Below are 15898 nucleotides of genomic sequence, written 5' to 3' on the forward strand. Positions count from 1 at the left end.
ATGGAGTATGTGTGATCACAGAAACTAAAAAAAAAAAAAAAAGGAGTGATACAGACCGTACATTAATGAAAGGTAATAAGCCAACATCTGAAGTACTGAAGATGAGAACTTGCGAATATGCAGTCTAGAACGTTTTTGTGTTCATTCATTGCTCAGTTGGCTGGCATTCCCACATAGTGAGCAATAAGAAGGGTCAACGTCACAGCATTGGTCTTAGTCCTGTATCCGCCTCATAATAATTAAGGTTTGTTCAGATTGTTCTGAAGGACCGATCTGTTGAGACCAGTACAACCATCAAGAAAGTGCTGAAACACACATGCAACTAGACCAAAACCACACACAAAGCACTTTACTATTTTACTTTTCTGTTTTTATTTTCTTCTTCTCTAGAGTACCATAACCTCCTGAAACTTGGTTTTGTGGTACTGAGAATATTGTTGGTACCTGTATAATCAATTGCTTGTGTATGTGCATTGGCCTGGATAAAAGTGTCTGTTAAATGATTCAATCTAAGTGTAATGTAAATGAATAACTGAGCTGAGCTTTGTAATGCCTTGCTCCTCACTTGAAGTGATATCAGGCTACTTAAATGGCTGATATGTTAAGAGGAGGCTTGTTAAAAAAGGTGCACAAGATTAATCAGATGTTCTCCTCCTCTTTTTGCTTCATTTAGGCTGGCCGGAGGAGGAGGCCCACCATCAAGCCCAAACCTAAGCTATGGAACTGCTGGCGATCGGGGGCCAGGTGGTGACTTTGGCATGCAAGCAAGTGGAAACCCTTACAAAAAGCCAGTGCATGATGGACCTAGACATCCCCAGACCACTTCTACACATCAGTCTCAATTTCAAGCTTCATCAGGGGGCATGGGACCCAACCAAAGCCCTGGACAACACGCCTCCAGACGCAGCCTCCAGGTGGACTTCAGCGGCGGCGGGCGAAGAGGCCGCTCACCGTCAGCCTCTCCTGATAGAGCTAGCGCGCCAACTTCGCCATACTCCGTACCCCAGATAGCACCCATGCCCAGCAGTAAGCTCTGTCCTGTCTGCAATACTACAGAGTTGACAAATGTTGATGGCTCGCCAAACTTCAACAAGTGTACCCAGTGCCACACTACAGCGTGCAACCAGTGCGGCTTCAACCCCAACCCACACCTTATAGGGGTAAGACTTCTGAATAGATGGGATTCCTGCTACATGATTGGTTTTATTTGTATTGATTATGCTTTAGTTTTTGCATGTGTGTCTTCTGTGGCATCCGCCTTTATTCTGTTTTTCATTGAAATCAATGCTGGACTGGTCATATTTTATTTCAGTTTGGTTAATTGACCTATCGGTAAGCCCCACCCCCTTAGTTACTGTTGCTATCTCGGACAAAAAAACTAAGTTGCTAGTTGCTAACTGTCTTAAAATGACAGCTGTCAGTGTGGAAATCTTTTCCCAAGATGTTTTTGATAAATTTTGGACACAGAAGGACCACCTCTTGTCAAGTTCTAGTGGGACTTAAATGTGCCATGGAGGGATATATAAAAGATTTAAAAATAAATATGGGAGGTTACAAGATTAATTTGCAAGCGAGGGTTTACAGATCACAATGGAAGCAGGAGAAGCCTCATGTTAAAGTCGTCACGATCGCAGATGGCTGTTTTTAAACCACCGGGTGTTTTTGACCTACACGGTACGGTGTAGAGGTGAGAACAGTTAGCTATTTAGGTTTGTACGTTAGCATGGACTCACTAACTTAAAGTGTAACTTAATGAGAGCATGACAACCAGAAAATGATCATTTTTGTCTTCTTGGGATTGAATCCATAGGGAACCAGGTTAAACCGGGCTTCAGTTGTATTGCTTAGATAATTGGTCCGTTTGCGCAAATCTTATCACACTTTTGAAACGCGGTGGTGAATGCGTTGTATTCATCAATACATGAATACCCATGCCCTCCTCTCAGGATACCTGGAATCAGTGATATAAGAACCCCAGGTACATTAGTTGACCATTTTTGTAGCAAAAACACCATCAAACCGATGAGAGGTTCAGATCTTCCAATGTTTCTTCAGATCTTTCAATCTTCCCAAACCTAAAGATGTCCGAATTCCGGTCGCATGCAACTGATACTCAACCCCCACTGGCTCATATGCGTTCGAGGGGAGTGGCTTACCGATAGGTCAATTGTGTTTCAGTAATGCAGGTGGAACCAAATGTTGTATTCTCAAGGTGTAGTGGAAGAATACACTGTCAGTAGTACTTGAAAGCATACGTTTACAAGGGTGTATTTTGTATTTATATTTGTAGCTGTCTGTGCTTTTGTGAGGGAAGATACATTTTGAGTTTTGAGTAAAAATCAGCAATATCAGATGAAACGGAAGTCTTTTCTTGCCTATTGTGACATATATATATCCGTGTGAAACGGCTTCTGGAACAAATGTAGGGCGGATTTGATTTTTTCCGTGGGGAATTGATTGGATGGTTGGATGGTTGTGGTTGGCTATTGGTGGATCTCATGTGAGTAACAGGTTGCCCTGACCTTATCATCAGAAGAGAAGCTACCAATAGGTGGCACTGTGACCACATTGATATGGTGTGGTCAGAGTAAGGTTACAATAACACAAGCAGAGTTTGGTGTCAATATGCCAAAGCATTGACGAGATACAGCCTCAGAGTCGTTTTGTTGATGCTGTATACGAAAACGGTTTCGTCTATCGACACAAAATCCATACATTTTTTGCCGGCATAGTCTGAAGATGATCTGACTCGAATTTGGAGAAAAACTAACAAATGGTCTAAGAGGAGTTCGGACAGGAGTTTCAGCCGACTAAGGCAAAATTGTTTCTAGCCCTTACAGCTCTAAAGTTATTAGCATAAACGCAAATGCAAATTTGGACAGTTGGTGGTGCTAGAGGGATTGAGTTAAAGACTCCAAATTCGCTGTGGTTAATGTTCAGACTGCCCTCTACTGTATCTGTGTACCAAATTTCATAACTTTCTTTCAAACGGTTCTATGGGCTTTCAGAGCGGAAGAAGAAGAAGAAGAAGAACACTTACGATTGCAATAAGTGCTTGGCTCCTTAATAAACACTGCGATATTCCATAAAAAACAAGTACTGTCCATTTTGATCTCATTGTGACTTTAATGTGTCTTTGGTCAAATAAAATAATTTGGGGGGGAAAAGGTGATTCCAAATTCTGAATGGAGTGTGTATCTTTCTCTAAGTAATGCACTAATATGCGTTTCTTCAACAGGTCAAGGAGTGGCTTTGTTTAAACTGCCAGATGCAGCGGGCTTTGGGAATAAACATGACTACACCACGGTCCAAGAGTCAGCAGCAGATACATTCTCCCTCTCATCAACCTAAGGCTGACCCCATACCCAAGACCCAACCCCCAGCTCAGCCCACACCGCAGTTACAATCCCAAATGCAGACACAGACAAAAGTCCAGCCTCAGACTCAAGCATTCTCTGGGATCCAGAGACAGACTGGTCCTACTGGACCTAACCAGACTGGACTTCACAGTGGGCCACAAGCTGGTCTCCAGACACATAAAGAGCAACCACAATCAGGTTCCCAGTCAGGGTCCAAGGATACCCAAAGGCAGGTATTGGGACCAAAAAGTCCAGAAAAAGTGGCCCAAATAGGGCGGATTCCTCATCCAGGGGCAGTGCCTTTACCTGGCTTGGCAAAGGCACAATCGCAGTCCGATCTGGGGCGCGGCTCTCCAGTGCGGCTTGGAGGTCAACCCGATAAGACCCGGAGTGCCGGAAGCTCCCCAGCCCATCACCCACCCTCCCACGAGCCACCTCAAGATGGTCTAACTAAGCTGTTTGGTTTTGGGGCATCTCTCCTAAACCAGGCAAGCACCCTTATATCTGTTGACCCTCTTCCTGGATCCTCACAGCAGCCTTCACCTGCCCGTAACCCGACTGCCATGGGGACAAAGGTGATCTTTAGTGATGGAGCTAGTGCTAAATCTACAGCAGGGCCACCTGGCACTGCCAAAACAGGCCCAGGAGGAGTCATGTTCCCTAAAGGTCCTGGAGCCCCCCTTCAGAAACAGCCTCTGCAGCAGCAGTCACCGGTGCACCAACAAAAAGGGCCGAAACAACAGCAGTCGCCGTCACACCATCAAACAACACCACAGCAGTCACCGCTAAAGCAGCCTCCAACTCAGCCTCCAACTCAGCCAGTCATCCAGAAGCCAGACATCACCTGTCCACTATGCAAGACTGCGTTCAATGTCGGAACAACAGAACCACCGAACTACAGGTCGTGCACCCAGTGTCATACAGAGGTGTGCAATCTTTGTGGTTTCAATCCCACACCACATCTGGTGGAGGTAAGGAGCTACACTCATCTTGTAATGTAATGGACTGAAACTATTTCTTCTTTTCTCCACATTTCTCTCTTTCTCAGTCTTTAATCCTTCTTCGTTCATATTGAGTGCCAGCGGAATCCCTCTCAGAAAGAAAGCAGTTTTAATTTTCTACTGTGTGGTGGGAATTGTGATGTGTGTAGAGTAACTGTGTTCACAGGGAGAGGCCTAGACATGAGTGTTGTATCTTCTGCATGGCCATTGTTCATTCAAGTACATTCCAAAGCACTGCAGGTTTATAAGCTGGTACTGATCATTCATGTGTCATATTCTAGTGTTATGATGCAAGAGAGTACAGCTATAAACAGTTTGTGTATGTTAATCATCTGTCCATATGAGCAGTGAAATGACATGGGTGTGTGTCCTAACAGTGTGTGTGTGTGTGTGTGTGTGTGTGTGTGTGTGTGTGTGTGTGTGTGTGTGTGTGTGTGTGTGTGTGTGGGGTAGCGGATTAAGGCATTTGGGTGACATGGTCAACCACTCAGGGGTGGCATAGGGCAACCACACACACACACACAAAACAAATGGGTTTGGACTGGTTTTCAAACACTCATTTACACGTCATGTCAATAACTATGTTTCCACCCACCTATTTTTATGCACATTTTGGGATATCTTATAAACACTTGATGGAAACGCCAAGATGTGCATAAATTCTAAAAGTGTGCATAAAAACGTATGCACTTAATTGAGGAGGATAAATGTTTTGCTAACATATGCTTGAACACTAGCCATCTACAAATGCAGCATACACCGGATATACACTCAGAGCGAGAACATAAAAAACATAAAAGGAGTTTCACTTCCACCAAACGAATGGAGAAAGATCAGGGATGAGATACAATATGACGTCGTAGCCTGTAAGAAAGTTGCCATATGCTCCACTGACTCAATGGCTGTGGTCGCGCTGTTCGTTTGGCAGGTTGAAATGTAAATGTGTGACAGATAAGTTGGCACAAGGTAAACCTGTTTTTGATGCAAACATGAATAATAGTATAAGATTGTCACTGAATGAACTGGAACAGTTTTCTTCTCACTGATTCCCAGAGGCTGCTCTTGGTACTCCCTAAAACGTTTACTAAATGTTTTTGAGTATTTTATGATTGTAAAAGACTGACTTGCCATTGAATAAAAAAATATATTATATAAAGTGTCCTTGTCCTATATAGAGTGTATAATAGAGATTTTTATTTAATATGAAAAACCTTCAATATCAGATTGATTGACCCAGCACTATGTCAAAAACAACCCAGCAAATAACCCAGGGTTAATGTATAAAACCAAACAAGCTGGGTTGTTTTAGCAATGATTGTTTTTAACCCAGCATTTTTTAGAGTGTACTTATTTGTTAATCAAGGTTGTATATAAGTTTTATATAAGTTAACAGTTAATAACTTATATAAACTTATATAAACTTACAATAATAAGAATGTTAATATTGTGTTTCTCATTTGTATCTGTGTAGTTATTCATTAATGACAGAACAGTATTCTAAAGTGTTACCCAGAATACTTTAAAATCATATATTTTCTGCCTCATTTTGGGATAAGAAGCGACATGGGATCACAGAAGGTTATTTCAAATGCTCGACTGATGTTATAAAGTGAGTTTGGAGCAAAAAACATGGTTTAAATCTCATAAATGATCATGTTTTGATGCTGTGCTAAGCAAACATTCTAGCTAGCCCTTATGAGCCTGTTACCAGGAGTGATTATGTGTTATGACTTATTTGGAAAAGTAAAGATCATTGGAATGTTTCTTTTTTTTTTTTTTTTAAGGGCATTTGATACAAAGACAAAGATGGTGAAGTGAAAAGTCTGATCAAAGAAATGAAGGATTAAAACAGTGTGAATGGAAAGGCATCAGTAAATATAATAAAGGAAAAATAATAACTAGAGCCATATCCCGGCCGGAGAGGTGTGAATGTGTGCAGGGGAGACTGGAGCTGAATGGGGTATTTGCACCACAAAACAATAGACCAGGGATGTAAAACTTAGGGTACGTTTACACGACAACGATATGCTTAAAATGGAGAAGTTTTTCCTTTGAGTTCCCTTGAGGCGACAACATTGTCAAAACGATCCCCATTCACATGGATCCATGAAAACAAATAAAAACCATGTATTCTGCTGCTAGGCCATTAGATGGCGATGAAACACTAAAGACTGAACATGTAATACGCATGTACATGACGTCATCGTCTTCAGAGATTTGCATTTTTGTTGTCTACACGGAGACCGTTCTTAAAAAAAACGTGCACTTTGAAACCTGTTTTCAAAACTTTGCGTTTTCAGCCACCCAAAACAGTGTTGTCGTGTAAACAAGCGGCCAAAACGCATAAAAAACTTTAGTCGAAAACGGTGTCGTGTGAACAGCCCCTTAGTTCCTGGAGGGCCACAGCCCTGCAGAGTTTAGCTTCAACCCTGATTAAACACACCTGATCCAGCTTATCAAGTCCTTCATGGTCATTTGAAAACTACAGGTATGTGTGTTGGAGCAGGGTTAGCCCTTCAAGAAATTAGTTTGACACCCCTGAGTGCTTTGAAGATGTGAATAAACATCAGATAGCATTTTAGAGTCTTCAGAGTCTTAGAGTTATCATCTTCACATTTAAAACATGATCAGGCCTGTGGTTTTAGCTGCGTTGCATTTCTATAAGGCTCATTTCATATTTTATTCCATTTATTTTTTTAAACGGGGGGGGGGGGGGGTGCAGGCTAATAGGTTAAACATTACCTCATAATGTTTAATCAAAATAACGCGTCTTTCTGTGAAAATGGCAGTCTTCTCTCTGGTGGTGTATGCCAGACTTCTCAATCATTTTGTTCTCTTAAACCCTGCCCTTTCACAATCGACTGCAAGCTTGCATTAATTTTTGTGTGCAATACGCACATCTCAAAATCCAATCAACAGCCGAATGAGTCCCACTCTACATGTTTTTCTTTTTTTGATAATCCATTACACTTGGATGTATGTCACAATACGGATTTATATGTGCAATTTATTTCCCAAACTGTTTTTTTATTTTTTATATATATATATATAATTCACTCAACAGTTTACTCATTTATGTATTCATGTATGTTTTTTTTAAATAACTTTTTTATATTTGTTACTTTGTGTACCTTTTTCAAAATAAAGATCATCTTGTGATTCTAAGTACTGAACTTAAACTTCCCTGTTGTTTTGCAGAAGAAAGAATGGCTCTGTCTGAACTGTCAGACTCAGAGACTGATGTCTGGTGGACTTGACCCTCTTCCAGTTCTACCTTCATCTCCCAGCCGTCAACCGGCGGGTTCCCCTCGGCATCAGCAACTGCCCAGCAAGCAGCAGCAAGGGCTTCAGGCAATGTCACCAAAGCAGAAACCTCCCGTTTCTCAACAGAGTGGTTTCTCTTCCCCCCTAGCTAGACCAGCAATTGATATAAAAACATCTGCACAGCCTACTACAGCTACAAAGCCTCCTGTGTCTACAACTGCTGCATTTACTTGTGAAGAAGTGAGGAAGGAAATTGCACCCAAACTAATTAAGGGGCCTGACCTTGACGACCGGGACAATAAACCAACACTGAAGAGAGGAACAACAGAGTCGCTTCAGACACCTATAAAAGAGGAAAAGAAAGAATTACAGAGTATTACCAAATACTATGAGGTAAGCCATTGGCTCATAGTAATGTCTCCTTAATTTAGCAAATTTTCTAAATCATTAATCTCAAATATTTTTAACATTAAAATTACTTTCAAAAAGAGGCCAAAGTGAACTTGTATATATTTTCATTGCTTGTTGCATAGTATTGTCAGATTTTCAATAAGCCATGCTCTTCAGATTTATAAAGAGAGGGCTCAGTGTACTGATTGATAGAGTATCACTCTATAGATTGAATTTATGTTGTGTGCACTAGCATTTGTTTGTCTAAGTGTATCTTTTGTATATGTGTTTTTTGGTCTCCCAGGAAACCACCAAGACAAACAGCAATCATGATTTATCACGGAGCCCACAGAGTTTGAGTGACACTGGCTATTCCTCTGATGGGATCTCCAGTACACATAGTGAAATTACTGGTCTTATCCATGAGGAAGAGCTGAAGATGAGTGAGAGAGGTCTGACTGGGCACCATACACCACCAAGTCCGTCTGAGCTGATTAAACTGGAGAGCTCCATGCGACCCCTTCTAGAGTCAAAATTTTCATCTGAAGGAGAAAGAGCACAGGACAAAAAGCGAGGAAAACAGCAACACGGTGACTTAAGGAACCATCAGTCTCGTTCAATATCAATCAGTCCGGAGGAATTTGACTCAGATGAGGACCTTGAAGGCATTATGGAAGAGGAGGAAGATCCAACTGAGGGAGAGTTTAGATCAATTGCTGCTGTAGGAGAGAACAGTGGCCATAAAAAAAGAAATGTCGAACCTGAAGAGATTACTGATGAGGAGTTTATGAGGAGGCAAATTATGGAGATGAGTGCAGATGAGGATAATGTGGATGAAGAGGAAGAAATGGAAGAAGAGGATGATGATGAGGATGAAGGCTATGGCTACAAAAAGCTTAAAAAGACACAAAAGCACATTAGTGACTCAGGAAAAGAAAAGCGCCGTCTCACTTACCACTCTAGTAGCTTTGAGGAGGAGAGTACAACAACAAGTGATGTATACAAAGGATCAGCTGAAGAGGACCTCATGGCCTCACAAGGAGGGTTGCGCAGATTCAAGACTATAGAATTGAACAACACCAGCAGTTATAGTCGGGACATGGAATTAAACAATGACAATGACCTGAGTCTCGACAGAGAACCTGAGCTGGAGATGGAAAGCCTCACTGGTTCTCCAGAAGAAAGGTCGAGAGGGGAATATTCCTCCACCCTCCCACCAACCACCTCTAGCTACTCCTCGGGGATATCCCCTACTTCCATATCCTCTATGGAAGATGACAGTGACAGTAGTCCTAGTCGCAGGCAGCGTCTGGAGGAGGCGAAGCAGCAGAGGAAGGCCAGGCATCGCTCCCATGGCCCTCTCCTACCTACCATTGAGGATTCTTCAGAAGAAGACGAATTAAGGGAAGAAGAAGAACTCCTCAGGGAGCAGGAAAAGATGAGGGAAGTGGAGCAACAGAGAATACGAAGCACTGTCCGGAAAACAAAACGTGACAAAGAAGAGCTAAGAGCACAAAGACGTAGAGAACGATCCAAGACTCCCCCCAGCAATCTATCCCCCATTGAGGATGCTTCTCCAACAGAGGAGCTAAGACAGGCAGCCGAGATGGAGGAACTCCACCGGTCCTCCTGCTCAGAATACTCTCCTTCGGCTGACTCAGATGGCGAGGGCTATGAAATTTCATCAAAGCTGTACAAATCAGGTAGTGAGTACAACCTACCAACCTTTATGTCACTTTATTCTCCTACCGAAAAACCACAAACTACATCATCGACAGCTGCTACAACTACTTCTTCGAGTAGCAAGCAATTAAAAAGTGCAGAAGAAGTATATGAAGAAATGATGAGGAAAGCAGAGATGTTGCAGAAACTACAAAAGCAGCAGACACCGCAGCAATCTTTACAACAGTACAGCACAAACACCTATCAAGAGTCAGACATTAGAAACAGACAAGATATTGAGGATGAATATGATTATACTGATCGAGATGGTATTCACTTTCAGAATAAGGAGACGGTTGATATCTATGAAGAGATCCGCCAGACCTCACAAAACATTTCAAAGCAGCTTGACGACCAAATGGAGATGGATGTGTCCTACTCAGAAAAACAGTTACTAGATACAAGCTCAGCCTTTGCTAAGCTGCTGGAACAAAGCAATGCTTTACTGACTCCTGGCACAAGCCCCACCCAGCTCTCAGCGCCAGTATCATTTACTGAAACTGGGACAGGAGGACGGATACCTGATGTTAGAGTAACTCAGCATTTCTCAAAAGATGGGCCCAAAGAGAGACTTAGAAATCAAACAGGTAAAAATGGTATTACACCAGCAGTTGCTGCCACAACTATTGCTGCTTATGGAGTGTATGCCAGGGAAATTGTCACTGTCTCTCAAACTAGTGCCAGTCAAACAGTGTCCAGCACACAACCCAATTTATATGGTCGGCAGACTACCACAACCACCGCTAGTGTTTCAAATGTGTCTCAAAAAATATGTGCAATCACTCAGGCTTGCAACCAAAGAGAAAGTGCTGCAAGGAAAATGGCAATTAGCAAAGGACTCCAAATGAGGGATAATTCAACATCATCAGAAGCTATAAATGAATCTGGCCCAAGTTCAATTAGGTGTTATACTTACCATGAAAGGAGTCCTCCTGTTTCTCCCACTTCATCTCCTCTTCATAGTCCAACACGATCTCTCTCTAGGAGAACAGCTGAGCTTTCAACTCAGACAGTTATCCCTTCAATGTTAGCTTCATCTGGAAATGCTTCTCACACCTATCCAGTTGTGGCACAGGGCACTCAGACTTCAGATGGGGTTGTTTCACCATGTCCTTTTAGACAGCAGTCCTCTCAAGATACCCATTTTATGATTAGAACAGAAGAGCTTGAGCCCACTAGCCCACCAAAGCCAGTTACAGTCAACACAGCAACATCTCCTTTGTCTTCACCGACAAGGTTTAGCCGCCAATCAACATTTGATGCCTACTCGCCTCCTGTCAGCCCTCCTGATACTCCACCACATCAAATATCACCACAGCATGGTTTCTACAAAACCTATAGAGCTGAAAAAGTTAGTGTTGGAACTAGCATGGTCACCACTGCTAGCATGTACACACGTGGATCAATGTCAATGGAAAACATTTCCCTTTGTCGCATTTCCACAGTTCCTGGCACTTCAAGAATTGAGCTGGGACACAGGTTACAGAGTGGAAGTGTAGTAGATCTACGAACTGGCATAAAGCCAACACCAATTATCATGACTGACCAAGGAATGGATTTGACTTCCTTAGCCACAGAATCTCGAAAATTTTCTGGGTCTGTTGAAGGAAGCCCCATTCGTCAATCCACAACTATTCAGCCCTTAATAATGAACCTGAATACACAGGAGCAGCTGCATGTTGTGACACCAACAGCTACAACTATCAGTGTTACTGTAGCTGCATCTATGTTCATGTCCCAGCCTAAGCAACCTGTGCTCTATTGTGATCCTCTTGAAAACAGAGTTGATTTGGGCAAAGATATGGGAACAGTAGTTTGCCTGGCACCAAACAAGCCACCACAAATTGATCCATCTATACCAAAGATTGATGCTAAGCTGGAAGACCTGAGTATCCAGCAAGAGCAGTTACTTAAACAGCAGCAGAAGCTTCAACAGCAACAACAACTTCTTGAGCAGCAGCTTCAGCAACATCATCAGCTTCAACAACAACAAGCTGCCTCTTTTGCTCAGTTGAATTTATCTAGCCAACTACCTCTAATCAAAAAGGATATGCTTGTCACTCAGACAAGCAATGCCACACAGGTTAATGTCATCTCACCAGCTATGACATCTGAGGTTTATAGTGTTGGAGGTTCACTTGAGTTAAGAGGAAAGCCATCAGAGACAGGAATCATGAATCTAACAAACGTCAAGCCTCATGTGATGATGGTCCAGATAGATGGCGCTGCACAAGGAGCTACTATCACACAACTTATCAAATCAGAGGAAGGCCAGGATGCGATGAATTTAACTGGGCAAATAAAATCAGAAAATCAAGTGACTTGTTGTGACATGGTTTATAACCTGCCGTTTGGTGGCAGCTGTGTGGGTGGTCCATTCTCCCAGAAACCAGTCGCAGATGAGACTTCTAAGCTATCATCAAAAACACCTTCCACATTACCACAGCTCTATGAACAACTTGATTTACGGCAAGATGGACAGACATACCAAGATTACGCAATTAAATCATACACATTGCCTCTCCCTGGACGGCTTCAACCATCAATGTCTGAAACCAACATTGCAGAGGCAGGTTTGTCATCATATTCAGCAAAACTTGATCCCCCTTTTCATGGCTCTGGAGAATTATTCACAGACACAGTAAAGGATGGCTATGATGGAGGGTACCTTGGAATGGGGCTTCAATATGGCTCCTACACAGATCTTCGTCAGGGTGATGTTGCTGATCTACCAATTAGAAGGTACAGCTCCTTGACCAATATGAGCTCAGATTATGGATATTTCTCAGGTGATTTTGCAGAGTCTAATCTTGCCCAGTACAGTGCCACAACTGCCAGGGAGATAAGTCGCATGTGTGCAGCTCTTAACTCCATAGATAGATATAGTAGTAACCCTGACATTTTACAGTTGGGCACCGAAAGAAGCAGTGGTCCACCTAGTAGAGTTAATCTGCACCAAAGTCCCAGATTTGGTTTCAAGTACAGCTCAGATGGAAAGCCTCTTTCCCATAGTCAAGCTCTAACTGATCTCATAAATGCAAGACAAGCCAGTCTTCGAGCTATGTATCCATCAGCTATTAGATCAGCTGATGGGATGATCTATTCAACTATAAACACACCAATTGCATCTACAGTTCCAATTACAACCCAGCCAGCTTCTATGCTACGTCCTTTATTAAGAGGGGTATACAGACCTTACCCTACACCGAATATGACACCAGTACCTCTGGCAAGCCTAACTAGATCGCCACTAGCTCCAATGACTGGGCAGACACTTTTCCAATGTCCTACACCTAATCCTCTCCCTCTTACAACATCTATAAAAGTACCTGAGTCTATCACGACAGTTCAAGATACTCCATTGTACCTTGGCAATTCTCCAGTAAGCTTAACAGTAGCTGGAATTGTTACACAACCAATTCAGTCCTCTTCTGTACCTGCTGGTTCTGTCATATCAGCACCTATTTCAACACCAGTGGCCGTGGCAATGAGCCAACCTGAGATCCAGTTGCAACCAATGAATCTATCTCAGACCTACCTTCAGGCCAAGCCCACTGCCCAGCCTCTATTACATTACCAACTACCACAATCTAAACCGTCTGCTCAATCTTATCCTCCAGTGCAGGGTCATCCTATTCCTCCCAAAACACAGCCACCCCCATCATCTCAAGGAGGTAGACCTACTGCTACTACTACTGCTACCAGAAATCTTGCTCAAACTCAGGAAAAAGAAACAGAGGAAAGACTGCATCAACAGCAGGAACAACTTTTGCAAATTGAGAGAGAGAGAGTGGAGCTGGAAAAATTGCGACAGCAAAGGCTACAGGAAGAGCTTGAGCGGGAGCGTTCAGAGTTGCAGAGACATAGAGAAAAAGAGCAGATACTTGTACAGCGAGAGATTCAGGAATTGCAGACTATAAAGCAACAAGTTTTGCAGCAGCAGCAAACTGAGAGAGAAAGCCAGTTGGTCCTGCAGAGAGAGCAACTAGCTCAACAAAAACAGCAGCTTGACCAGATCCAATCTTTGCAACAACAGTTACAGCAGCAGCTTGAGGAACAAAAGAGACAGAAGACTGCAACAGCCGTTGCTGCAGCCAGTTCAAATACTCAAATCCTGAGTGATCAAGCTGGCAGAATGATTCAGCCACAGGAATTGGCCTCAGATATGATGTATAATGATGTTCAGGTTTTCTTAAGATCACTACCAAATTCTACATCAGAGATATGCTTGAGAAATAGTGAAGATCAGCCAGCAATCTGGTCCATGCGTAAACAAAGATCTATGCCTCGGTTGCTAGATGGAAATGAGGGAGAAGTGACAATGTTCCCCCAAAGACGTGTAGACTGCAGTGTGCAAACAGATGATGAAGATGGAGAGGAGAGGTATCTGGTATCAAGAAGACGACGGACTAGGCGCAGTGTGGACTGCAGTGTTCAGACAGATGATGACGAAGACAAGGCAGAGTGGGAGCAGCCAGTTAGACGTAGACGTTCCCGTTACTCAAGACATTCTGCTGAATCTGGTGTAGACCACAAATCCGAAGTATCTCCATTTACCACTTCAACTGCTAAGACAGCATCCTCCAGCATTGCCATCCAGACCATTCAAGACTGTTCTTCCCAAACAGAAACCGAGCAGCTGGTTAGAATATCCCCGAGCATACATGTCACCATCCCAGACCCCAGCAAGGTTGAAATTGTCCACTATATTTCTGGTCCTGAGAGAACACAGAAGGGTCAAAGCTTAGCTTGCCAAACTGACCCTGAGACTCAGTCTCAAAGCATAGTTATTCCACAGATAAGCATTGCTACCACTGTCAGCCCCACCAGTATCCAGTTAGTTGGTTCAGCTGATTCACTCTCCCCAGGTCAACAGAGTGCTGGGAAGTTTGGGAGGCGGAAGCCTGATCCTTTGGAGTTCGGTTACCAGCAGCATCACCTGCATAATGAGTCACTGTCCAGCTTGATCCGGCAACAACCTAAATCTCCACAGGTGCTGTATTCCCCTGTTTCTCCTCTTTCTTCTCCACAACGCATCATAGAAACATCATTCTCTTCTAGCGAGAGGCTGAATAAAGCACATGTCACCCCACAGCAGAAGTCCTGTATTGCCGAGCCATCACAGAGACATCAGGCCCTTCCCCGCCCGATGAAGAATATTCAGAGATCTCTGTCAGATCCTAAGCCTCTCAGTCCTACTACAGATGAAAATACCAAGGCTAGGATTTCACTTTATCAACAGCAAGCCCTTCAGAGTCAGGTATGGTTAACTTAGTATCTTTTTTATTGTAAACTTGCACTTGCTTTGTGTAAGGGACGATATGAACTTGTGAAAAATTAGAACAGTATCATTAAGGTGGTGGTGTTTCTGCTGTTTACATATTATATATAAAGAAAATGTAATTATTGAAGTGGTCTTGACCATGAGGTTGCAGTGTGATATTTTATTATATTATGTCTATGTTTGCAAGCCTGAGTTGCTAAAAAATGGCAATTTTTTTGCTGGTGTAATATTGTTTCAATGTAGTTTGTTGTTGTTTGTTATGGTGTTGTTTTTAGCTTTCCGCTAACAGTACAGTATGCAGTATTCATAAAGTACGTTCAAATTATATTTCACATGCACTTTTTTGCATTCTTGAGTGGAGTAAATTACCTTTCAATCAGTTTCTGGGACCTTTTTGCTTGCTTGTGCCACAGACCTCCTCTTTCTTTTAAAGAGAAACTCATTATTATTACAGCAGCAATGCAATGTATTGCCTTGCTGTATATATGGCCAAAAAGACAAGATAATGGGTTTGGTCAGAATCCCATTGATTTCAATAAGAATCTTTATAAAAATGGGCTGGAATGTGTACTCTTACAGTTTTAGTATATCACATTAAACCAGTAGTTTGAACAGTTATGTGTAGTATGTGTATTATGTGTAGTACTCTAATATATAACATTGTGTTGTCCTCTGTATTTCATGGTCCTGCTCTTTCACTCTTCATGGGCCTGTGTCTTTGCAGCTGGCAGCCCTGCAGCAGAGCTCCCTCCTAAGGAAGGTGAAGAGGACCTTGCCAAGCCCTCCACCAGAGGATACACAACTGCCTATGCTCACCCCTAACCTATCCCACATACTTGTGCCCTCTCTGCCATCTCTGAAAGGGAGTTCTCGTTTAG

The 15898-nt window shown here is 42.7% G+C and overlaps 1 protein-coding gene across 1 annotated transcript in view; it reads left to right on the forward strand.

Moving 5' to 3' along the window:
* The window catches only part of bsna (bassoon presynaptic cytomatrix protein a), a 41592-nt gene that overhangs the window by 14283 nt on the left and 11411 nt on the right, over positions 1–15898 (forward strand). Inside the window, exons 2-6 of the mRNA XM_082188557.1 lie at positions 674–1160; positions 3239–4330; positions 7559–8017; positions 8319–14996; positions 15745–15892. Coding sequence (XP_082044683.1) covers positions 674–1160; positions 3239–4330; positions 7559–8017; positions 8319–14996; positions 15745–15892 — 8864 coding nt within the window. The remainder of the gene's footprint in view (positions 1–673; positions 1161–3238; positions 4331–7558; positions 8018–8318; positions 14997–15744; positions 15893–15898) is intronic.

This window comes from Leuciscus leuciscus, assembly GCF_965113295.1.
Source record: "Leuciscus leuciscus genome assembly, chromosome: 13".
Lineage (NCBI taxonomy): Eukaryota > Metazoa > Chordata > Actinopteri > Cypriniformes > Leuciscidae > Leuciscus > Leuciscus leuciscus.